The 25,892-nt window shown below is 41.7% G+C and overlaps 1 protein-coding gene across 2 annotated transcripts in view; it reads right to left on the reverse strand.

Moving 5' to 3' along the window:
• LOC129701066 (uncharacterized) overlaps positions 1 to 25,892 on the reverse strand; it is a 49,957-nt gene that overhangs the window by 6,938 nt on the left and 17,127 nt on the right. For both annotated transcript variants that reach the window (XM_055642016.1, XM_055642015.1), the window contains 6 exons: positions 21,272 to 21,415; positions 16,143 to 18,127; positions 13,868 to 14,099; positions 9,262 to 9,505; positions 1,342 to 1,463; positions 435 to 616 (listed from right to left, as the gene is read on the reverse strand). In XM_055642016.1, the coding sequence (XP_055497991.1) occupies positions 435 to 616; positions 1,342 to 1,463; positions 9,262 to 9,505; positions 13,868 to 14,099; positions 16,143 to 18,127; positions 21,272 to 21,415 (2,909 nt within the window). The remainder of the gene's footprint in view (positions 1 to 434; positions 617 to 1,341; positions 1,464 to 9,261; positions 9,506 to 13,867; positions 14,100 to 16,142; positions 18,128 to 21,271; positions 21,416 to 25,892) is intronic.

Consider the following 25,892-nt stretch of genomic DNA (forward strand, 5'->3'; position numbering starts at 1 on the left):
GGGAAGTATGGCATATAGACTATGTGCACGCAGAGATTAGTTTAACATTGGTCAGGACATTGTGGGTGAAGGGCCGGTTCCTGTGTTCTACTGTTCTATGGCTCATATTGCATGTCAAGTATATTGTTGAATTGTACAATAGGGCATATAAAATGGCATAACCAGTGTTTTCGGAAGATTTTGAGATTTAGCAGCGAAACACTACAAATCTTATAAGAAGGAAGAAAATTGATTTTGGGAGAAACGTTTTTAAATACGTTTTTTTTCTTTGAAAACATTTCTTATGTTTTTATAACCCAATGAGATATTCACCATGTTTAGTGCACGATTGTTGCAATGGAGGCCAGGCAATATTCATTCTAATGGTTGGTCCTTTACCAGAGAATAAACCCCATAGCTCTTTGCCTGTGACTGAATTCTGAAGTAGTACTCACCACCACGAGATCTAGAGATGAAAAACCCAAAAGGTCCATGAGCTGGTTTGTACAGTTGAAGCAGGAGGCTGCCATCAGCAAATGTCTCCATTACCTGTCCAATAAACCTTGGGTGATTGGGCGATCCTATATCTTCCACACTGAGCGGTGTTAATAGTTTACAGCCAGATGTCTTTTGTTCCCTTTTAAGAATATAAAGTATGCATTAATAAAGGCCAAATCATCATATCACAATCATACAAACCTCCTCTTCCCAAATAATTCACTCTTACATGAGACATGGAAACCAAGGCCTACTCCTACTGTACCATTCCCCCAGCAATTGTTATCACATTGAAAGAGGCATGATTCGATATTAATTGGGTTCTTGTCTACATTTGGACCAACTCTGTGATGAAGGAAGGCACCATGTGATCCTAGCACATTCCAAATTGAGCAATGTAAGAAAATTATAACAATTTAATAGCACTTTGTTGGCACCATACAACATTTTGCTGATAACTGCTCGTGGACTATTATAGTGGGGCTGTAATTTCCAGATTTACCCTGCAAAGACAAGCTTGCAGTTGTCAGGCAGACACCAGTGTTGAAAAAATACAGGAAAAGCTTGACTAGGCCAAAGCAATTACTGGAGCACAAGTCCTCACACAATTTGAGCTCAAGGTATTTATGGTGGTATTAGAAAATGTATGAAATCTTTTGTTGAGTTTGTGAAGTGTAAAGAGAGGTAGAGGGAGACAAGGATTTGGGAAGGATCATCAGCTGAAGGTTTCTATTTCAGATATAAGAAGGGCAAAGGAAATGGAAGAAATTGGAAATAGGAATTAAATCATGTGAGATATGACACAACTCTATTTCTGCACAAACCCCTCCACCAATACTCAATACCTTAATTGGTACCATGTACCTGCTTCCTAAGCCAGTCTCCATCATCTCTCCTACCAGGTACGAGCTGCAACGCTTCTTCTTACTTTGGGAGTGAAGCGATTGTATGGATGATGCTTTCCTCAACTGGGCCAATGGGGACACCTAGCAGAAGATTATTTCAATAGTCAGTGAATACTCAGTCATGTTGTCACTATTTTCACACATTTTCAATGTTGACAAGGAGAATTGGTTTGTTTAAGAAAGAACTGCAGATGCTGGTAAATCGAAGGTAGACACAAAATGCTGGAGTAACTCAGTGGGTGAGGCAGCATCTATGGAGAGAAGGAATTGGCGATGTTTCTGGTCAAGACCCTTCTTCAGACTGATGTCAGGGGAGGGGGCGGGACAAGGAGAGAATAAAGGCGGAGACAGTAAGACTAGTGGGAGAACTGGGAAGGGGGAGAGGATGGAGAGAGAAAGCAAGAGCTACCTGAAGTTAGAGAAGTCAACGTTCATACCGTTGGGGTGCAAACTACCCAAGTGAATTATGAGGCGCTGTTCCTCCAATTTTTGCTGGGGCTCACTCTGACAATGGAGGAGGCCCAGGACAGAAAGGTCAGATTGGGAATGGCAGTGGAGGTTACTGGGCCACCCGGAGATCAGCTTGGTTAAGACGGACTGAGTGGAGGTGTTCAGCGAAACGATCGGCGAGCCTGCTTTTGATCTCGCCGATGTAGACACCTGGAACAACGGATGCAGTAGATGAGGTTGAAGGAGGTGCAAATGAACCTCTGTCTCACCTGGAAAGACTGTTTGGGTCCTTGGATGGAGTCGAGGGGGGAGGAAAATGGACAGGTGTTGCATCTTCTGTGGTTGCAGGGGTAAGTACCTGGGGAGGAGGTGGTTTGGGTGAGAAGGGACGAATTGACCAGGGAGTTACAGAGGGATCGGTCTCTGTGGATAGCAGAAAGGGGTGGAGATGGGAAGATGTGGCCAGTGGTGGGATCCCTTTGGAGGTAGCGAACATGTTGGAGGATTATATGCTGTATGCGATGGCTGATGGGATGGAAGGTGGAGACAAGGGGGACTCTGTCTTTGGGGGGAGGGAAGTAAGAGCGAAGCTGCGGGATATCAAGGAGACCCTAGTGAGAGCCTCATCTATAATGGAAGAGAGGAACCCCCTTCCCTAAAGAATGAGGGCATCTCCGATGGAAAACCTCATCCTGGGCGCAGATGGAGGAATTGGGAGTGGGGGATAGAGTCTTTACAAGAAGCAGGGTGGGAAGAAGTATAGTCAAGACAACTATGGGAGTCAGTCGGTTTGTAGTAGATGTCAGTAGATGTTTGTGTTCTGTACAAAAAAGCTAATCATGCTTCTGAAAGTTAATTATTCAGTTGATAGTGAAACTATTTCTGGATAATCTTATTCCTCGAGATGCTAATTCTTCTGAGTAAGCAAAGACTAAGAAAATATTTGAACAAAAACAAAGTATTGCAAAAAATATTCAATTCAATTCAATTCAACTTTAATGTCATCGCACAAATACAAGTATCAGTACAACGAAATGCAGTTTTGCGTCAGTCCTTAGTAGTTGTACATAAAGAAAAACAAAAAAAATAGAAAGAGGGAAGATACAGAATAATCAGGAAATACAGAATGATTAAACAAAGGGGACGGAGGGACCAGAGAAATCTATCGTCGGGACTCCGAGTTCAGCAGTGTGATTGTGTTGTTGTAGAAGCTTTTCCTCATCCTACTAGTACGTGACCTGAGGCTCCTGTACCGCCTCCCTGATGGGAGGAGGGCAAACAGTCCATGGTTGGGGTGTGAGGGGTCTTTGATGATCTTCCCAGCCCGTCTCAGACACCGTTTTCGGTGGAGGGCATCCATGGCAGGGAGCGGGGCACCGATGATGTGCTGCGCGGTTTTCACCACCCGTTGTAGTGCCTTCCTGTCCGCAGCAGTGCAACTGCTGTACCATACCGTGAAGCAAGTGGTCAGGATACTCTCTATGGTACAGCGGTAAAAGTTGGTCAGGATCTGGGGGGACAGGTGGGCTTTCTTGAGCCTCCTCAGGAAGTAAAGGCGCTGCTGTGCCTTTTTGATCAGCTTGGAGGTGTTGAGGGACCACGACAAGTCCTCCGAGATATGTACTCCGAGGAATTTATAGCTGGAGACGCGCTCCACCTCAGTCCCGTTTATATGGATGGGGGTATGACTGCCTTCTCTGGTCTGCCTGAAGTCAACAATAATCTCCTTCGTCTTTTTGGAGTTGAGGACGAGGTTATTGTTGGCACACCAGGCTGTCAGGTGCTGGATCTCATCCCTGTAGGCTGACTCATCGTTGTCGCTGATCAGTCCTACTACCGTGGTATCGTCAGCAAACTTAATAATGGCGTTGGATCTGTACTTTGGGATGCAGTCGTGGGTGAAGAGGGAGTAGAGGAGAGGGCTGAGTACACAGCCCTGTAACAAACTCTGAAAAGTACTTTCCCCATATTCTCAGGTAACAAACCAAGACTTCAGTCCTGGGCCTCCTCCATTGTCAGAGTGAGGCCCAGCGCAAATTGGAGGAACAACAACTCATATTTAGCTTGGGCAGCTTACACCCCAGCGGTATGAATATTGACTTCTCTAACTTCAAGTAACCCTTGATTTCCCTCTCATTCCATCCCTCCCCCTTCCCAGTTCTCAGATTAGTCTGACTGTCCTTGTTTACATAGAAACATAGAAATTAGGTGCAGGAGTAGGCCATTCGGCCCTTCGAGCCTGCACCGCCATTTAATATGATCATGGCTGATCATCCAACTCAGTATCCCGTACCTGCCTTCTCTCCATACCCTCTGATCCCCCCGGCCACAAGAGCCACATCTAACTCCCTCTTAAATATAGCCAATGAACTGGCCTCAACTACCCTCTGTGGCAGAGAGTTCCAGAGATTCACCACTCTCTGTGTGAAAAAAGTTCTCCTCATCTCGGTTTTAAAGGATTTCCCCCTTATCCTTAAGCTGTGACCCCTTGTCCTGGACTTCCCCAACATCGGGAACAATCTTCCTGCATCTAGCCTGTCCAACCCCTTAAGAATTTTGTAAGTTTCTATAAGATCCCCTCTCAATCTCCTAAACTCTAGAGAGTATAAACCAAGTCTATCCAGTCTTTCTTCATAAGACAGTCCTGACATCCCAGGAATCAGTCTGGTGAACCTTCTCTGCACTCCCTCTATGGCAATAATGTCCTTCCTCAGATTTGGAGACCAAAACTGCACGCAATACTCCAGGTGTGGTCTCACCAAGACCCTATACAACTGCAGTAGAACCTCCCTGCTCCTATACTCAAATCCTCTTGCTATGAAAGCCAACATGCCATTCGCTTTCTTTACTGCCTGCTGCACCTGCATGCCTACCTTCAATGACTGGTGTACCATGACACCCAGGTCTCGCTGCATCTCCCCCTTTTCCAATCGGCCACCGTTTAGATAATAATCTGCTTTCCCGTTTTTGCCACCAAAATGGATAACCTCACATTTATCCACATTAAACTGCATCTGCCAAACATTTGCCCACTCACCCAGCCTATCCAAGTCACCTTGCAGTCTCCTAGCATCCTCCTCACAGCTAACACTGCCCCCCAGCTTAGTGTCATCCGCAAACTTGGAGAGATATTGCCTTCAATTCCCTCATCCAGATCATTAATATATATTGTAAATAGCTGGGGTCCCAGTACTGAGCCTTGCGGTACCCCACTAGTCACTGCCTGCCATTGTGAAAAGGACCCGTTTACTCCTACTCTTTGCTTCCTGTTTGCCAGCCAGTTTTCTATCCACATCAATACTGAACCCCCAATGCCATGTGCTTTAAGTTTGTATACTAATCTCTTATGTGGGACCTTGTCGAAAGCCTTCTGGAAGTCCAGATACACCACATCCACTGGTTCTCCCCTATCCACGCTACTAGTTACATCCTCGAAAAATTCTATAAGATTCGTCAGACATGATTTACCTTTCGTAAATCCATGCTGACTTTGTCAAATGATTTCACCACTTTCTAATTGTGCTGCTATCCCATCTTTAATAACTGACTCTAGCAGTTTCCCCACTACCGATGTTAGGCTAACTGGTCTGTAATTCCCCGTTTTCTCTCTCCCTCCCTTCTTAAAAAGTGGGGTTACGTTTGCTACCCGCCAATCCACTGGAACTACTCCAGAATCTAAAGAGTTTTGAAAGATTATTACTAATGCATCCACTATTTCTGGAGCTACTTCCTTAAGTACTCTGGGATGCAGCCTATCTGGCCCTGGGGATTTATCGGCCTTTAATCCATTCAATTTACCCAACACCACTTCCCGACTAACCTGGATTTCACTCAATTCCTCCACCTCCTTTGACCCGCGGGCCCCTGCTATTTCCGGCAGATCATTTATGTCTTCCTTAGTGAAAACGGAACCAAAGTAGTTATTCAATTGGTCCGCCATATCCTGGTTCCCCATGATCAACTCACCTGTTTCTGACTGCAAGGGACCTACATTTGTTTTAACTAATCTCTTTCTTTTCACATATCTATAAAAACTTTTGCAGTCAGTTTTTATGTTCACTGCCAGTTTTCTTTCATAATCCATTTTTCCTTTTCTAATTAAGCCCTTCGTCCTCCTCTGCTGGTCTCTGAATTTCTCCCAGTCCTCCGGTATGCTGCTTTTTCTGGCTAGTTTGTACGCATCATCCTTTGCTTTGATACTATCCCTGATTTCCCTTGTTATCCATGGATGCACTACCTTCCCTGATTTATTCTTTTGCCAAACTGGGATGAACAATTTTTGTAGTTCATCCATGCAGTCTTTAAATGCCTTCCATTGCATATCCACCGTCAACCCTTTTAGAATTAATTGCCAGTCAATCTTGGCCAATTCACGTCTCATACCCTCAAAGTTACCTTTCTTTAAGTTCAAAACCATTGTTTCTGAATTAACAATGTCACTCTCCATCCTAATGAAGAACTCAACCATATTATGGTCACTCTTGCCCAAGGGGCCACGCACAACAAGACTACTAACTAACCCTTCCTCATTACTCAATACCCAGTCTAAAATAGCCAGCTCTCTCGTTGGTTCCTCTACATATTGGTTTAGATAACTATCCCGCATACATTCCAAGAAATCCTCTTCCTCAGCACCCCTGCCAGTTTGATTCACCCAATCTATATGTTTACATTTTATCTCTGTTTGAGTTGTTGCTACATTCTCCTAGCTAAATGATCTATTCTACATTTTCCTTGATCTCCATCCCCTTTGTCTCATTTTCACACCTTACAGTTCCTTATCTCTGTATCTCCCTCTCCTTTGACTCAGTCTGAAGAAGGGTCTCGACCCGAAACTTCACCCATTCCTCTCCAGAGATGCTGCCTGTCCCGCTGAGTTACTTCAGCATTTTATGTTTAACTCCAGCAGCCTTTGGTTACCCACTACATATCAAATGCATACAAACTAATATCAATAGACAATAGGTTCAGGAATAGGCCATTCGGCCCTTCGAGCAAGCACCGCTATTCACTGTGATCATGGCTGATCATCCACAATCAGTACTCAGTTTCTGCCTTCTCCCCATTCCCTTGACTCCGCTAACTTTAAGAGAATTTAACTCTCTCTTGAAAATTATTGAAACGTATAAGATTATTAAGTGTTTGGACTCGCTAGAGGCAGGAATCATGTTCCCGATGTTGGGGGAAATCCAGAACCAGGGGCCACAGATTAAGAATAAGGGGTAAGCCATCTAGAATGGAGATGAGGACAAACTTAAAACTAAGGCTGTTGAGGAGTAAATTTACATGGAATGTGGAGGAATGTGCTAAATCATAGAAACAAGGGTGATAATAGGGGACCAACTATTGAGATATAGGCTGACTAGGAATATTGTAAGAGAGAACTAAAATGATCATGGTGATTTTGGTTCAATAAAGAAGTCAAATGAGCCAGGTCAAGTAGAGCAGGTGAGGACTAGTGATCATAATACCAAAGGGCTACAAGAAAGCATATCAATCAAGGTAAAAATGTTTATCAGACAAGGGCCATTTCCAATGGGATGAGAATATGGAACCAACATTTTATTCGCAGAACTATGTGAGGCCTTTAAAGTAGAGGTGTTTCAGCTACATTCTAGGAACATTTGCATTAGGAACACAATATGAAAATTCAAGTTTGTGCTTCCTAAATGACCAGGGAGAATGAGAGTAAAAAGTATCAGGAAAAATAATTTACGACAAATGCCATGTCAGGAACAAATGGGAAGCAGACAGATTGGAGAAAACAGAGAGAAGGCAAAAGTAAAATAAGAGAGGCAAAGAGAGATCATAAAAAAGCCAGACAACAAACATATAAAACCCAAACATATGTAATATAAAAGAACTGCAGATGCCGTTTTATACCTAAGATAAATGCAGATGAGCTGCAAGCGAGCACTGTTAGGTTGCCAGGCGAAAGCATCATTGGGCAATAGATTGTGTAATACAAGATGCATATTCTGGGGCTTCCCACCTGGTGGCGCTCATGTACTATCTACCCCATGCATTCAATGCTTTGAATGTAACAAGGTGATGAGAATGACATCACTGTTAACAGAAAAATTCACAAATACTCCTCGTCTCCCCTTCCACACATCTTCATCCGACCCAAGCTATTTCCCTCATTTACTTATTCAGCTCTCCCTCAAGAATTTTGATGTGATTAACATGCGCTCCACATATCTCTAATGCATATTCAGATTACCTCCATAAATTCACAAAATTGGGCAAAAATGAATTAAAAGGGTGGCAGTATTCATACAGATTCAGGTAAAGAGCAGTTCCCACTGGGAGAAATACGTAGAGCTCATAGCTGCTACATTGAATACTTGTTGACCAGTGAGAAGACAGACAAATGTGAAATAATCTCTCTCTGTCATTTTAAAAGGTTGCTGTGATGGTGACGGAAATAGGGGGTGGGGACGGGAGGTATATTTACACTTGGGGAAGGGGGACATCAATATATAGCAACAATATCAAGGTGTGTGGCCAGTCCCCACGAGATCCAATGCACTGTCAGAGTCTTGTTCTGCAAATGGCCCTATGTCTGTCTCCGTGTGGTATGCAATGATTAGTCCGGCAATTTTCACAGAATCTTGCACATAGATGCACTGCTCTTGGCAATAAGAGAACAACACCATATTCTGCATGTATACCGAACAATGCAAAATGAACTGGCAGCGGCAGTGAGTGAAACATGAATGTCACACTTGGGACCATTTAATTTCCTGTTCTTTGAGAATCTGTGACAGGATCCACGTTTTGTGAAATTGCACACTATGGTTCATTAACTTTGAAAATGGCCACTGCAAGTTTGATTATGTCATCCGTTGCATGACTGACACTTGCTGTGTTTGCAAGGGGAATCGTACACAAAAGTACCAGGTTATTTTCTCCATGTACATGAATGTACAACTGGGTCCAATTCTTTGATAATTGTCTCAACATCATGTCAAGTCAAGTCAAGTTTATTGCAGTGAGGTACAGGAACAATGCAAATATGGCTTGCAGTAGCATTACAAGCACATACACACAGAGAAACATAGAAAAACACAAATCATTGACAAATTATACATGAAGTTATGCAAGACAGTAAAAAGAAATCAGACTGTACAAATAAAATCAAGATATTAGTGCAAAGTGCAATTTTAAAAGTCCATGGCAATGCAAGAGGTGTGCTGTTGTGTTCTTTAGTCGAGGTAGGATAGAGATCAGATCTATCAACACTTTTCAAAAACAGGTTTAGAAGGTCGCCTCTTAACTTTCTCTATTCTGGAGTGACAACTCAAGCCTATTCAGACATTTATATTTGGACTCAATTTTTGAACTTAAAAATCTTGGAAGGAGCTAAAGTGGCTAATGGTGACGGAAATGGGGGGGGGGGGGGGGGATGCCAGCCAGGTATACCCACCAGTCGCAGTGATTGCAGAGAAGGAGTCTTCCTCAAGCCATGTCCGCTGGTCTTCTCACACCTCAGGTCCCCAGACATGTCCCCTGTAGATTGGCAGTTAATCTGCTCCATACTGGATGATCGGAGCCGGTTCAATTTACTGACCGTGTTGTGTCTAATTGTTGTAAAGAAAGCCTTCATAAAGGATCGATGCTTGTGTTGACTGTCAGTAAAGTGCTGAGTTCTAGCATTGTCCTTGGAGGTGCTGGATAAGAAGCCATAATGTCATTCAGCCAGTGCTCACTTGTATCTCATCTGCACCTTACATTATAACTACACAAGCTGGTTTAATATATACAGTGGGTGTGTATGAGAGGAATCACCAAGGGGTCACCCAGGAGTTGGAATGTGTGACAAGGAATAGGTTACTCATCTGGCGAGATGCAATGGGAATACTAAGAAAGTGAAGTAAACACAGGGGCCTAGACGTTCTGAGCTTCATAACAGGAATGATAAAACATTATTGCATGTTTTCTGAATGCTGTTTCCTTCTACAAGGTTAGGATCACCATTTTCAGTCATGAATCTAGTACGACACAAGTGCAGTTGTGCAACATTGGTAAAGAAGGAAAGCTACTCTTGTGACCAATGCAATAAGATCAATTTAATTGAGCGACCAGCATTCGGATGCACAGTTAACGACCACTTGAAAGGACAGTATAGGATGGTGGGAAGGCCAGGAAGCATGCACCTCAGTTTTTTGACCAGGATCTCAAGAATATTATAGATGAAATTTGCTTCTTCAATGAAGTCCAAGAGACCTTCAAACAGGAACTGGTAGCAGATAGTGAATAAGATGCCAGCCAGGTATGCAGCCGCGAAATACAAAGACCATTACTAAAAGAATTATGACCTTCTACATTCAGGAACATCCCCATTCAACATCACCCCTCCACACAGACCTATTTTCAGAGGCATATGTCATTTGATTGTTTGCCAATTTAGCTGCAATTCGATGAATACAGCACCTCATATTTTAGGTAAAGTTTCTGCTTTTAGGTGAAGTTGGCAGAGCAAACAGGATGAGGGCCCTCTCATGGTTAGAGCTAGCATGAGCAGCTCAGCTAATGCCAATCAGATGGATGCAAGTTATCATACGTTAAAATCCATCCCTCCTTCATCAAAATTACTATTCATTCTGAACGGTTCTGTATTTATATAGATCACTTTCAGCAAAATGCCATTGTCAGCAGGATCACTATTCTAATCATTACCTTCTCAGGTTTCAGGAGATCATTTAAAGCCATCATCATTGTGTGTAAACCAAATCTGACTCATCAGAGTTCTGCTAACTACCTTCAACAGCACGTTGCTCTCACGAGGGCATAGAGAGATGCTAGTGGGGAAGAGATTGCTCTCCATCAGGAATGGATTACTGTCATATGTAAACAAAGAGCAGATTCCCAGGAGATTACTGTAGCCCTCAGTATGGAAACAGTTGATTTGTGTGATTGAATGCTTTGAATGCAGGGTTGGCATTTCTGAAGATTCTAATGGTATTCGTGTAATCTGCGATATGGCAGGCCTGCCATGAATCCAATGCCACTTTAGTACACGCAGTTTCTATCCTCCATCAAGATGTCAGATGTCAAGATGCTGGCATTCATGCAATTCCCATTGATAAACTGCTTCATAGTGGGTAAAAGTTCCAGTACTCCATGACCTAATACGATTTGTGTATTCCATCAGTCAGAAGTTGAGATGAAAACTGTTGGTTAATGAAAAGCTACTCATCCACTGCATGGGCCCAGATAGATGAAGATACTAAAGTGAAAACAGGATCTCCCTTCATGACTACAAGAAACACAGCATCTACAAGGTCGTCCTCCAAGAAATGGAGTCTGCAGCAAGGTCAGCCATAGCCTTTTAGCTACCCAACTGTAGAAGTCACTTCATTGACCAAAATATGGAATGGGGACAGAGTGACACCTAATGTTCTGGTTGTTGTTTGCCAGTAATAATTTATTTATTTAATGCTGCATTTTTATCCAATCTTTATCCATGAGAAATATGAAACTCAACATTTAGAGTAATTCACGTATACCACAACAGCATATGTGTACTTGCCAACTTTGTCAAGGTAAGTTGCGGCTTTTTCCTCTCTCGCATGATAAGGAGTTCAGTCTGTATCATTCGAAAAGCAGGCTTCAAATTGAAAGTAGGCTTTCAACAATTGTCTTCAGAATGGTTCTGATTAAAGTTCATCATAATTAATCAAGATAGATATTAGTCAATCAAAAAGCTGACCTCAATGATCTCCTACGGATTAGGGCAGGCACTGATTCATTCAAATAGTTTGCAGGTTCTCATGATGCATCACATTGCTTGACTCGGGATGTTAATTGATCTCATTGATTTATTTTAAGGCCTCTACATCTAAGGATCATTATACTGTACATTTTATTGTATTCTTGATAGATAATAATTGTTGAGAGCAATTGCTGCAAACAAAAAAGAAAAACAGATAATATTTTAGCAAAAAGTCCCTTCCATTAGACTAGCCTGTCAGATATGTCGTACAGCACTGCATCTTGCACCTTTTATGTTCTCATTTATGTTCTCACTTTAACTGTCCTCATTTCATAGATTTAATTATTTTTTGATCAAATTCTTTCTCTCTAACTGCTCCATGAACCATCAACTAGATTACTTTATTTATAGCGTATCCCCATGGAGCCCCACCCCCACCATGTCAGAGTAATGCACTTTGTCCTATCCATTTCTTGAAATGTTTTTCTTTTTCTCATATCTAATGAAGGGGCTTCAACCTGATATATTAACTTTATTTCGCATCCCACAGATGTTGCCTGGCCTACTGAGTGTTTCTGGCATTTTAGACTTTACCAGTTCTGGCGTTTAGACTTTAGAATTTAGAGATACAGCATGAAAACAGGCTCTTCGGCCCATTGAGTCCACGCCAACCAGCAATCACCCCGTACACTAGCACTACCCTTCACTAGCACCAATTTACAATTGACAGTAGCCAATTAGCCTACAAACCTGTATGTCTTTCGACTGTGGGAGGAAACCAGAGCCCCCTGAGAAAGTCCACGCCGTCACAGGGAGAATGTACAAACTCTGTAGAGCCAGCATCCGTAGTCAGAATTGAACCTGGGTCTCTGGCGCTGTATGGCAGCAACTCTAGCACTGCACCACTGTGCCACCGTTTATTTTGTGTACAATGTAACCTTACCTTAAATAGCATAAAATCTGTAGCATTCTTTATCACATTTAACTCAAACTATTTATTCTCACATAATCTAATTCTATCATCATCATCTTATAAATCTCAATCATATATAGATGCTCAACTATTTTACTGTGAAGTATTTTTAGCTTACATTGATAAAGGGATTTATTCTGGTGGTTCTACCTTTTAGCTGCCTGAAGCATCAGTTTCATCCATCATATGAGGAGAAGAATACTGAACATAGTATGCCAACTGAAACCTGAAATGTATATATATATATATATATATGTGTGTGTGTGTGTGTGTGTGTGTGTGTGTGTGTGTGTGTGTGTGTGTGTGTGTGTGTGTGTGTGTGTGTGTGTGTGTGTGTGTGTGTGTGTGTGTGTGTGTGTGTGTGTGTGTGTGTGTGTGTGTGTGTGAATATCTGTATGTATATACACACACTGAACTTCTTTTCCCTCTCTCGTTCATCATATTGTTTACAGTGTACAATGTTTATATATTCTGTTGTGCTGCAGCAAGTAAGAATTTCATTGTTCTATCTGGGACAAATGACAATAAAACGCTTTTAACTCTTGACCATTTGTAATTTTGAATGTCTGTAAAGTGTCCACATTCTGCTCTAAAGACGATAGTTCTAGCTTTCTTTAGTCATTTCCTATAATGAGGCTACATTGTAAGTATACAATATTTGTAAATTTGTTCCTTTTAGAAAAAAGCCTTTTTTCGTGCAGCATATTTCACAATTTTGGGCCGTGTTGATTTTTCTGATGTGCCTCACAGCTAATTAAACCCTTTCAACATGTCGTCTCAATATGACAGTGAGGAAATAGAGCAGCCAAAATGAACACATTAAAGCCTCATAAACAACACAATTAGCTTTATGTTGGTTGTAGAATAAACATATTTTTTATATTGCAGTCCACATGAAAGACTGCATTAGATTTGCATATCTAGTTTCCTGGGCTCCAGAGTGGAACCCCCAATCTCCTAACACAAAAGTAAATGGTAAACATGCTATCAACTAATCTACAACTGGCACCTGATGCCCTACATCAAATACCCTCCAGTCCCAAAGCTGTGTCCACCCTTCATTTATCATCCAAAACATTGACTGTCATTATATATGATTTCCTAAGGGAATCCCAGATGAAGTTAGGCAGCTCTTACGGTAGAGAATCTGGATATTAATCACCTCAGAAGACATGCTAATCCAGCCCTTCCTTCCTACTAACCAAGAATCAATATTGGCAAAGGCAGTCTCAGGATTTCCTTGCTGGTTCACCAGGCATTTACCCTGAGGCCTATAATAACCTGCTATACAAAATTACCAATTTACCTGGGGGTTCTTCAGAAAGTATGAGAGCTTTAACTCACAGTGGCAGCTGATTGTCATCTGAAGGTTTACTGTCTGGATGGTGAATGGGTCTATCTCTGCAGTCTGCTGTCCCAATCACTGGCAACAGTGGCTCACCATCCCTGGTTGCTGGCTGAGGAAGCTTGGGCAAACCGCTGTCTTCTTCCTGGAGCAAAGTTGGCAAAGATGTCAGTGACTCCCAACTGGAAGTAGAGTCTTGAGGTTGTATTCTCACTGCCACAGGCTGACTTTCTGTTAAAAGAAGAGAATAAGATGAGGTTTGCCCAGAGTCCCATTGCTTTAATCTATACCAAACAGAGCACAAGATCCTAAGAAAATAGGAGCAACAGTGGACTATTTGTCCACTCAAGCCAATTCTGACATTCAATATGAACATGGCTAAACTGCCATAAGCCACTTCTCTTCTGTGCCATTAACCCAAAGCCCTCATTTTCCCAATATTTCAAAAGTCTATTTAGCTTTAAAATACTAGCCTCTACACTCTCTGGGGGTAGATAATTCCAGAAACTCGCTGTTCTCTTCAAGAGAAATTTCACCTCAGTGTTAAACTACAATATGAGTAAATCAATACAAAATATTTAACATTGTACATGAATGACAACCAACTCTCTAAATAAAGCTTTTGCCCATACTTTACCTATAACTTTAATTCTGTTTGAATATAATCTTACAATGTGACTCTCATTAATTTGATAGCTTCACCAAAGAGCTGACACCAACAATAAGACCAAATATCTCCAATGTAGTACAAGATTTTATGATGCGAGCAGTGAGTGATCTACTAAGTTTTTCTGCTTTTCAAGCAGAATTACTGAAATATTCTCTCTGGTTAAGCATGGGCAGAAGTTTCTCTAAAAGACCCGTCACTTCAAATGATCTGTAACTTATTAATAAACGAGTGACTCTTGCCAGCAATCTGTGATGTGATTACATCAGTACTTTTCTCAATGTAATTTACTGTAGAGGGAAACATTAGCCATGCTTCCTCAGACAAACTGTTAAAGGTTAAATCCAATCCTGTCAGTTAGGGGTCTCTTTAATGTGTTGGATGCTGAGGTCCACACATCTTTTAAACAGGATACAGGTGAGCTTGATGTTTGTTTTTTTTTACTTTTCAAAGGCATCCTTTTAATTATGCCGACTAAGGTGCTATTCAGTGCTATTGTCATTACCCACAGTAGATTTCACAGGAGGTCACCAATAACCACAAACAAAACTGGACCAGCAACATACTATGGCCACTGTATAAGAGCAGGTCAGACACATTCATTGTCTGTGACCTGACTGTTCAAACATTTGAATAATTGACAAGGCACGAGTATGTGTGATGGAGTACCATCATTTGCTGTCCCTTCTGTTCCCGACGATGAGGAGGAGGGCGGTTTACGCACCCGCTCTGGCCGGCTGGTCAGGCCGCCTGTCCGCTACGGGGAACTCGCATAGTGTTGTACTGTTACCGGTGCGGGTGGTGTTCGTAGCGTATGAGCCGTGGTCACTCTGTATAGTACCTGCCATGCTTTTGTTTCTAAGAGGAAGGATGTAGATCAGTGCATGTTCCTTTAACCATAGTGACCTCCCGTATTACTAACCACTCCCCATTGTCTCCAGTATAATTGTAGTGTCCCCACCTCTAGCTCGCTCTCTAGCTCCAGTGATGACCACGGACAGCTACAGCATAGTGCCAACTAGTTACTTTAATAAACAGTTACAGTAAAAGACTTGTGTGTGCAGTAAGTCATTTTACACTTTCCAAGTTACATGTCATCCTGGTGGGTGAATATTGCTGATACTTTATCAACATATACTGGAACATTTTACACAGACTGTATGAATACTTTCTACAGAGTGTAGCAATTCCAGAATGTGTCTCACGATTACTCTCTCTAGGGTAAATCGAGGTGGACAACAAATTTTGTCAATGAAGGCAAATGGGACCAGCTCAAAAAAATACCTTGGTCGGTACAGATGAGGGCCTGTTTTAATTCTCTATGACTATAAGAAGGGCTTCAAACATACCTTTTATTTGCACTTAAAGTGGAGATATTACTATAAGATATTGCCCTTGGCCTCCTGCTGTCTTGCTTAAATAAGATAAGGGTGAAACATTTCTGGCCTGTAACCTGACTGTTCTTACTGCCTAGCACACTGGAAATGCAGGAGACTGCCTGGCACTGAAAATAATAGACAGTATTCAATTCAACTTCTAAATAATTAGCTCCAAACATTACAGTAGATGATAAATCATTCAGTAGCTGATATCAATCTCCCACATACCTGTTCTGTCCTTCTGTTTTTCAGTTTTCTGTTTGGATGAGGAGACAGTTGCCCGATTAGGATCAATAAGGCAATTCTGATTTTTGGAGTGTTTGATGGCTGTCTTATGTTCAGAGGTCACCAATCCATCATTCATGTCAGTTACCTGTTCAGATATTTCTGAGTTTTTCCAAACTTCTGATCGGTAACCTTCTGAACTTTGATAGCCACCATTGTAATTCCTTGGCATCCGAATAGCAGAATTCAATGAGGGGTTAGCTGAAGGGATTGGCCTGACATCAGTGTGGTTATTTGGCAAATTTTGATCAGGATCAGTAGGACTGTGTTGAGGTTGAAGCAAAAGCGTTTCTGGAACGGCCTGAGAATCAGATGGTCGTCCATTATTCTCCTCTGGATTTAAATGAATGAGCCTGTACTGAGAAGTACATGTATCCAGTTGTATTAACGAATTGTTCTTCTGCGTTGGTGGCAGTTGGTTTTGTTGGGAGTTGGACTGGATTGTTACATTGACTTTGTTGATCATTGGCCTCTTGGAAAGAGAATCTTGATCAGAAGTGTTTTCTTCAAATTGTGTGAGATATAATATATTAATTGAGTGGGAATTGGGCATCCTGGATCTGCTATGAGCATGAGAAAAAGCAGGAATGTCCTTGACTTGGCGATTTCTGAGCGAGCTTGTGTCCTTTTGTTGGGGTAGTGACGAACAGTGTAAGGTGGAGTTCTCTGTGTTGTGCTTAGAACTTTGAACTGACTTCATGAATGGACACAATGAAGTATCTAGCTGTGCTGAAAAGGGAGTAACCTCCACAACTTGTTCTGTGGGTAGCCTTGATATGTGACTGTGCTTTGACATCAACACACTGGCCATTGGGTCAGACTCAGCACAGTCTCTTAACTCTTGAATGCTGCTTATTTGGCAGTGGACAGATTGGAGACCATCCTCTTGTCTCTTGATGGGTTTTCTTCTTGGCTTTAAATTGCAATCAGCCACTATGCTTACTGGTTCTTTTTCAACAGTGTACTCCCCAGTGCATCTAGTTGACTTCCTTATGCCTTTGGCATTCAGTTCAACATTATTTCTAATTGAGCTATCATTGCTCCCTGATATTATGGCACAGCAGTATGTTACAATCTTAGGCTCTCTGAATTCTTTCATTTCTTGGAAAGCAGTGTCGGTAGCATTTTCTTCAGTTACTGACACATCATCAATGGAAGTGATCTCCCCTATATAAGTTTCTTTTATTGGTTCAATTCTGATTCTGTGTTGTGAAGGGAGAACCCAGCAAGGTACAATTCTGGGAGGCAAGACTCCAACATCTGGAGCCTCCATACCAAGGTTAGTTTCCACCTCCATTGCATTAGATATAGGGAGCTTGTGATAACTGGGTCTTTGAGGCTCACTGCATTGCTTAAGTACACTAGCATCTGGAAATTCATAAGAAGGAGGGTCAAGGCAGATGGCTTTGGTACCTGAAATGATGTAAGAGCCACAACAGCTACACTTCCCATCAATGCACATTGCTGTATTTACACGAGGCCTGCTGGCCTTGCCAAATTGGTTTTCTCCAGTTGCTCCAGTGGAAATTGGATTTGCTGCACTTTTCCAACTCCAGCTCTCTGTAATTTCAGCGTTCTTATTGAAAGATTTGTTGTAATTCCCCGATTCAGCTCTCGACATATGCTCCTTCCCTGGATTCCCATAGGATGGAATCCCAGGCTTTTGTATCAATCCCCTTGGGATGGGTCGCACTGAGGACTCAAGGCCACACTTCCTGTGGAATTGGTAACGGACTTCAGCCTCCTGGGTGGACTCATCCTCAAACCTTACATGGCTTGGCGACTGACTTAGCTTCTTGCGTAGTCCACAATGCGACTCAGCGCTGGAGGAGTCACTGATGTTGCAGCTGGTTTGGGTGTTCAATGAACGTCCTTTTCTGGAGAAAAGGCCTTTCTTTGGTGAAGAGACACCATTTGTGCCAATTTCCCTATAGAAAATGAAGAAATGCGTAGTTATTACAAAATAAGATATGCAACGTGCTGAAGCAGTCGGAGATTAAAGGTTGTACCAGGAAGTGAAGATAGATTACTTGTCATGGTTACATGCTCTTAATTCCGTACTCTTCCTTGACAATAATGCTTCCATAATGTTAAACGATAGCTCGGATGTTACTGTCTATACATTAGCCATGGATCAAGAGGTTGAATAGTAATATCTTGTTACCCACACTATTTTGGAGAATAACAAAATACTTCTAAGCAGTCTATACTTTTATTCAATGCCTTGATCAATATGTATCCTTAGCCAAAATCACTAAAATAAAGCATGCTCTCTTCTCTATCCTAACAATGTTTTGGAATATAACTGTTTGCATAATGTCCTAACATTCGTTACCATTCTCTACTCAAGGCATTTTTATAGAGTGATTAGCCTCACAAGAGCAGTTGCTATCGTTTCTATTTCTGCTGTGAAATTAACTTTGTATGCTGTGCAATACACTGATTGTTGCGTGCCACTCCAACACTGTCCAATGTTGTGTTGCTAGTAAATACTGTGCATTGAACCAAGCTTTATTCACCACCTGGACTCACTACCAATCCTACTTACATGGAAAGATGCAAAAGACTAAATGAGCTAACATTTCATCCTGAGAATTGGCATCAAGGTGTAACAAGACCTTAATAGTGACCAGACCCCATGTGAAATCAAACTGTAGCCATGCCTACAGAATAACTTGACCCAATTGGAGAGGACACAAACCCCCTGTTTCCAGGTTTTCATTTAATTTATTCACCCTCCTGTGATTCTGCACAGTGAATCTTGAGGTACAAGAATTTCAGAATGCAGGCTGTGGTGAGCAAGGGGTTTTTGTGCAGTGGATGATTGGTGTAGCAGTAGGTGAGTGTTTCCACATTATTTGATAGTAAATCAGGGAGAATTCCAGTGTCCCTTGTGGCCATGTGTTTGAGAAGTATATCTAGCTGCAGCTCCTGCCTGACAATAATGCACAGATGGAGTTGTAAATGGACTATAAAACATCCATGATGTAAAGGTACTGTGGACGGCACATTTAGGGAGCTGGTCACCCCACATTTATTGGCTGCACAGGCAGAAAAGCAGTAGATGACCACTGGGCAGAGTAGTAGACTTAGGCACACTAAAAAGCTGGAGAAACTCAGCGGGTGCAGCAGCATCTATAGAGCGAAGGAAATAGGCAACGTTTCGGGCCGAAACCCTTCTTCAGACTTAGGCAAGTGGCTACCACCGCTAGTTTTACTGCGGGGGGTGGGGATGGAGGAAGGGCATCTGGGAAACTATGGTGGTTTGAAGCGGGAGCAGACGGATGTTTCTGTGGCCGCACATGATGAGCACGTTAATTGCCACAACATACAAGGCTGTGGTTCAATTGCTTGTAAATTAAGTTACTATACATAGGTAGGTAGGTACACGATGGGCCAAAGGGTCTTTTTCTTGTCCTGTATAAAAGAATGTGGAAACACTCACCTACTGCTACACCAATCATCCACTGCACAAAAACCCCTTGCTCACCACAGCCTCTCCAGGCAGAATATAAATTAATTAGTTTAAAATATTTACAAATGAATTACACGCATCAAGCAGATTCAATCAATTAGTGACTCAAAAGGCTGATCCATTTACAGTCTCCATTACTTGTTCTTCAGCATTCAAATGAAAGGGTAAACTTAGTTGGGATGAAGATAAGACTGCTTCTCATAGAGTTAGAGAACTGCACAGTTCAGAAATAGACCCTTCATCCCAGATTGTCCATGCTGACCAAGTTGGCCAATCGAGCTAGTCCCACTTGCTTGTGCTTGGTTCATATTCTTCCAAACCTTCCCTATCCATGTACTTGTCTCTGTGTCCATTAAATGTAATTATAACAATTACTTCTACCACATCCTCTGGTAGCTCCTTCCATATACACATCACCCTCTTTTTGATATGTTGTCTGTCGGGTCCCTTTTAAATCTTTCACCTCTCATCTTAAACCTATGTCCTCCAGTTTTAGATCTCCCTACCTTGGGGAAAAAGACTGTCGATATTCGTCTTATCGATGTCCCATGTGATTTTATAAACCTTTATAAGGACATCCCTCAGCTTCCTAAGCTTCAGGGGAAATAGATCCAGCCTAGCCAACCTCTCCTTAAAGCTCAAACTCTCCAGACCTGGTAACATCCTTATAAACCTTTTTTAATAACATCCTTCCAATAGCAAGGTGATCCAAACTGTACTCATTACTCCAAATGTGGTCTTACCTACATCTTATACAGCTGTAACATAACATGCCTACTTCTTCATTACCCTATCAACCTGCGTTATCACTTTAATGGAATTATATACCTTGTACTGAAAAAAAGTCACAACCTGAAACATCACCCATCCATATTCTCCAGAGATCCTGCCTGACCTGCTGAGTCACTCCAGGAAGTTGTGTCTTTTTTTGTAAACCAGCATCTGCGGTTGCTTGATTCCCCTTTAGTTTCTCTGTTCTACAACAGTTCTCAAGTTACCTAAAATTGGAGAATTCAATGTTCATATCGTTGGGTTGTAAACTAGGAACACTGTAAATCAGGTACACTCAGGTAACTAACCAATCCACGCCCCGTTCTATCCTCTCCTCCATCTGGACTCACGCCTATTTCTCCTCTCCCCTTCCCTTACATTTCTTCCTCTGTTTTCTCTTCATGTTCACAGCTCTTCAATCGTTGTCTTATACCTTTTATCTTTTTATCTCCGGCCTTTGTCCAACCATCTGCCTATCAAAATCCCCCCTTACCTATATCCACCTATCACTTGACAGGCACCACATCTCCTCTCTACCAGCTTTCGTCCCCCCCCTTCCCCCAACTACAAAAGGATGAGTTACTCCAGCATTTTGTGATTTATTTTCTATAGGAGTATCTGCTGTTCCTTCCTTCTTGATAAATAGGATTGTGGGCTGAATTGTTTACTCATGCTTCTGTGATCTTATAATAAGATATTGTTCATATATTATATGCAGTTAAATTCATTTACATATATTGCAACCTTTTGGGGTAAATTGTGAATCTTCTGGCCATTCATCTGTGGTAGGATTTATTCATCCTAGAAAGCTATGAGTAGCACTTACATAGAACTCTTCACTACTGGCAGAATACTGTGGTCAGCCTTGAGTGGACTAGCTCGGGCCTTCCTCCGAGCTCTCTCCAGCAGTTGTTTTGCCAGCTCATGCCTGGGACTCAGTGGAAGCTGTCTGGAGAACACGAAGCTTCTGCTGGGTAGATTAGGATCAAACACAGGTTACTGGACTAAGTGAAGTTACATTGCAATGTGCACTTAGACAGACACACATACACTGCGCGCACATACACTGCGCACACACACACATCTTTGAGTTATGGCACATGATGACCTATGATCCTTTTGGAGAAATTAAAGATTGGTTTAATTAGGAATAAGGATTATCTATTCAAATAAAGAATGTAACCAATAAGGACGCAAGTGAGTAGGCAGGAGAACCGGTGAGCTCTGCAACATTCTATTGATCAGCCCCTTCCACATCATAGGCACTTATTAGTTCAGTCTCCTTCAGTCCTCTGCTGATTGCTTTGTAAAACAGAATAGACAGAATTTATGTGTGAAGACAAACAAAATGTTTTACCATGTCTCATTGATGCAAGATGAATTTGCAAAATCAGTTCAAATGCCCTTATTCACATCCAGGAAATCACTGATTTCAATGGAGTGGATAATTGACTAAAATTAACAGACCGTTGAAGTGAACAGTTCTGGGTCTGCTGACACTCAGTCCTGGATAACGCTAATGTTTAGTTGTTAACAATACATGGTCTACACACACATCCTAGTTTCCTGAACAAGGCTTGGATGACTGATGATGAGTCCTGTCTAAGACACCTCGCTGCTGCTCTGCTCAATGTCTGGCACAAATTAGCTTAAAGCAACCAAGTCATGGTAATGATTTGATCCACTGGCATTAATAGAGGCAAAGCGAGAAGAAGGAACGGAACAGATTCCAAGGCCCATTGTTTTTCTATACACTTGTGATGCAATTGGGAAATACAAAAATACATGCAAAAAACAACCTAGTATATTCCAAGAGGTTATTGTGATTAAAATATGTATCTCAAAATATCCCATCCATTGTCTATATGTTGCATTCTCAGTAACATTATTCACCATCACAAAACCAGTTTCTATAGGGTCTGAAGAAGGGTCTCGACCTGATACGTCGCCTATTTCCTTCACTCCATAGATGCTGCCTCACCCACTGAGTTTCTCCAGCATTTTTGTCTACCTTCTATATTTTAACTGATAACATTCTCTTAGTTTGCTGTTATAAACTCAATTCCCTCTCCCTGGCAATGATCTAAATCTGAAATAGAAACAGACTATTCAAAACCTTGTCCTACTCTCTTGTGTTCTACTGTCTGTAATCTTGCCATCTGAAGACTGCAGCCAATGTCCTAATTCACATGTGTGCTATTTGATCCTGAATTAACAGTACGTCAATTTTAATATTCTCATCTTAGCTTTCAAATGCCTCTTCCGTCTTTGCTCTCCAGAACACTTGGAATCTTGTCCAGTCCTGCAATCTGGAAGTGCTTTATGCTCCTTCAATTCTGGTTTTGTCCTCATCCCTGATTTTAATCACTGTAGTCACGGTCCTATTTCCTCACCAAATATTATAGCTTTCTTCACTTTCCTCTTTTAAAACACTTCTTTAAAACTACCATGAATCTAGCTTTTGGCCAGCTTCCCTAACGTTTCCTTTCATAACCTAGCATCAATTTATTTTGATAATCTCCAGAGAAGTTAATATCATGCTCAGTAGCACAGACGGGTGGTCCGTGGAATTCTGCTTATGCAGGGTCTGAGAGTCAAGATTTGATTGATGGGGAAACTTGGTGAACTGTAGAAAGAGTTGTTACATTTCTAAAATTAAAACAAACATATGAGAGTTGAACAAATACACAGCACCGTTGTGGTGGTATAATGGCACAGCTGGTAGAGGTGTTTCTCACCAGGTCTCCTCAGGTGCTCTCTGTGTGGAGTTTGCACGTTGTCCCTGTGACTGCCTGAGTTCCCTCCTACATCCCAAAGATGTGCGGGTTTGCAGGTTAATTGGACTCTGTCAATTGCCCCCTAGTGTATAGATTGTGAACGAGTAAGCAGGATTACATAGAACAAGTGAGAACAGGTGCTTGATGGATGGTGTAGACTCCACGGGTGAAAGGGCTTGTTTTCATGCTGTATCTCGAAACCACACTAAACTAGCAGCAACCCAAACCAAGAGTTTGATAAATAGAGGAAAAGAAAAAACTAGTAATATCACAATAGACAGGAAATTAATTGTTTGCAGTTTTTTTATTCCTCCCTCTCCATTTCAAAGGTGTTTAACCATATAACCATATAACAATTACAGCACGGAAACAGGCCCTACAAGTCCGTGCCGAACAACTTTTTTCCCTTAGTCCCACCTGCCTGCACATACCATAACCCTCCATTCCCTTCTCATCCATATGCCTATCCAATTTATTTTTAAATTATACCAACAAACCTGCCTCCACCACCTCCACTGTAAGCTCATTCCACATCGCTACCACTCTCTGAGTAAAGAAGTTCCCCCTCATGTTACCCCTAAACTTCTGTCCCTTAATTCTGAAGTCATGTCCTCTTGTTTGAATCTTCCCTATTCTCAAAGGGAAAAGCTGGTCCACATCAACTCTGTCTAATCCTCTCATAATTTTAAAGACCTCTATCAAGTCCCCACTTAACCTTCTGCGCTCCAGAGAATAAAGACCTTATTCAACCTTTCTGTGTAACTTAGTTGTTGAAACCCAGGCAACATTCTAGTAAATCTCCTCTGTACTCTCTCTATTTTGTTGACATCCTTCCTGTAATTGGGCGACCAAAATTGTACACCATACTCCAGATTTGGTCTCACCAATGCCTTGTACAATTTTAACATTACATCCCAGCTTCTATACTCAATGCTCTGATTTCTAAAGGCTAGCATACCAAAAGCTTTCTTTACCACCCTATCTATATGAGATTCCACCTTCAAGGAACTATGCATGGTTATTCCCAGATCCCTCTGTTCAACTGTATTCTTCAAGTCCCTACCATTTACCATGTACGTCCTATTTTGATTTGTCCTGCCAATGTGTAGCACCTCACACTTATCAGCATTAAACTCCATCTGCCATCTTTCAGCCCATTCTTCCAAATCGCCTAAATCACTTTGTAGACTTTGGAAATCCTCTTCATTATCCACAACACCCCCTATCTTGGTATCATCTGCACACTTACTAATCCAATTTACCACACCTTCATCCAGATCATTGATGTACATGACAAACAACAAAGGACCCAACACCGATCCCTGAGGCACCCCACTAGTCACCTGCCTCCAACCCGACAAACAACCATCCACCATTACCCTCTGGCTTCTCCCATTCAGCCACTGTTGAATCCATCTTGCTATTCCTGTATTTATACCCAACAGTTGAACCTTCTTAACCAACCTTACATGAGGAACCTTGTCAAAGGCCTTACTAAAGTCCATATAGACAACATCCACTGCTTTACCCTCGTCAATTTCCCTAGTAACCTCTTCAAAAAATTCAAGAAGATTAGTCAAACATGACCTTCCAGGCACAAATCCATGCTGACGGTTCCTAATCAGACCCTGATTATCCAGATGCTTATATATATTATCTCTAAGTATCTTTTCCATTAATTTGCCCACCACTGAAGTCAAACTAACAGGCCTATAATTGCTAGGTTTACTCTTAGAACCCTTTTTAAACAATGGAACAACATGCGCAGTACGCCAATCCTCGGGGACTATTCCCGTTTCTAATGACATTTGAAATATTTCTGTCATAGCCCCGGCTATTTCTACACTAACTTCCCTCAATGTCCTAGGGAATATCCTGTCAGGACCTGGAGACTTATCCACTTTTATATGTTTCAAAAGTGTCAGTACTTCTTTTACTTTGACTAAAAATTACTAAATTTTACTAAAAATTAATACCTAGTGGAAAAGGTGTGATTACATTTTCATGTTAAAATTAGACTGAATTATAAGTTACAGTTGTAAAGAACCACTTACAGAAATAAATTGCTAATAAATAAATTCTGACAGATATGATAGGGCAGTTGACATGTTGTGGCTGTAGCATGTGGGAGCTGGTGTACACCAATGTGATCCACAGCAGCGTTTCAACATCTAATATTCATAGCACAAGGAACTTTTTTCAGATTTAATGAGATGGAGTCCAAGCTTCGGGTGTTGTAATGCAGCAGGAAGAGGTAATGTTACCTTGGTGCTTTGTTTCAGGAGGCAGTGTTATCCCCTAGCTTCAGTTCTTTGGATCTGATATGTGGATATGGACAGAAGGTCAAGGCTATAAGTAAATCAGGAATAGGGATTCAGAATGTACGAAGAGCTTCAGTCACTGCAATTATTGAAAAGGTACTGGATTTCTGCATCCTTTGTTACTCGCAAGGATGAAGAGAAAACTGAATATAATAGGGGCATTCAAATCGAGGGATGCAAAAGAATGCTGGGTTGCTAGGCAACAGTATAGTTAGTAAGTTAGATAATGCAACCATGAGCATTATTCCTGCAGGCTTTGTTGCAAAACCAATGTCAGAGTTAAAGAAGATAGACACAAAAAGCTGAGTAACTCAGCGGGACAGGCAGCATCTCTGTAGAGAAGGAATGG

This window comes from Leucoraja erinacea, chromosome 10 (assembly GCF_028641065.1).
Source record: "Leucoraja erinacea ecotype New England chromosome 10, Leri_hhj_1, whole genome shotgun sequence".
NCBI lineage: Eukaryota > Metazoa > Chordata > Chondrichthyes > Rajiformes > Rajidae > Leucoraja > Leucoraja erinaceus.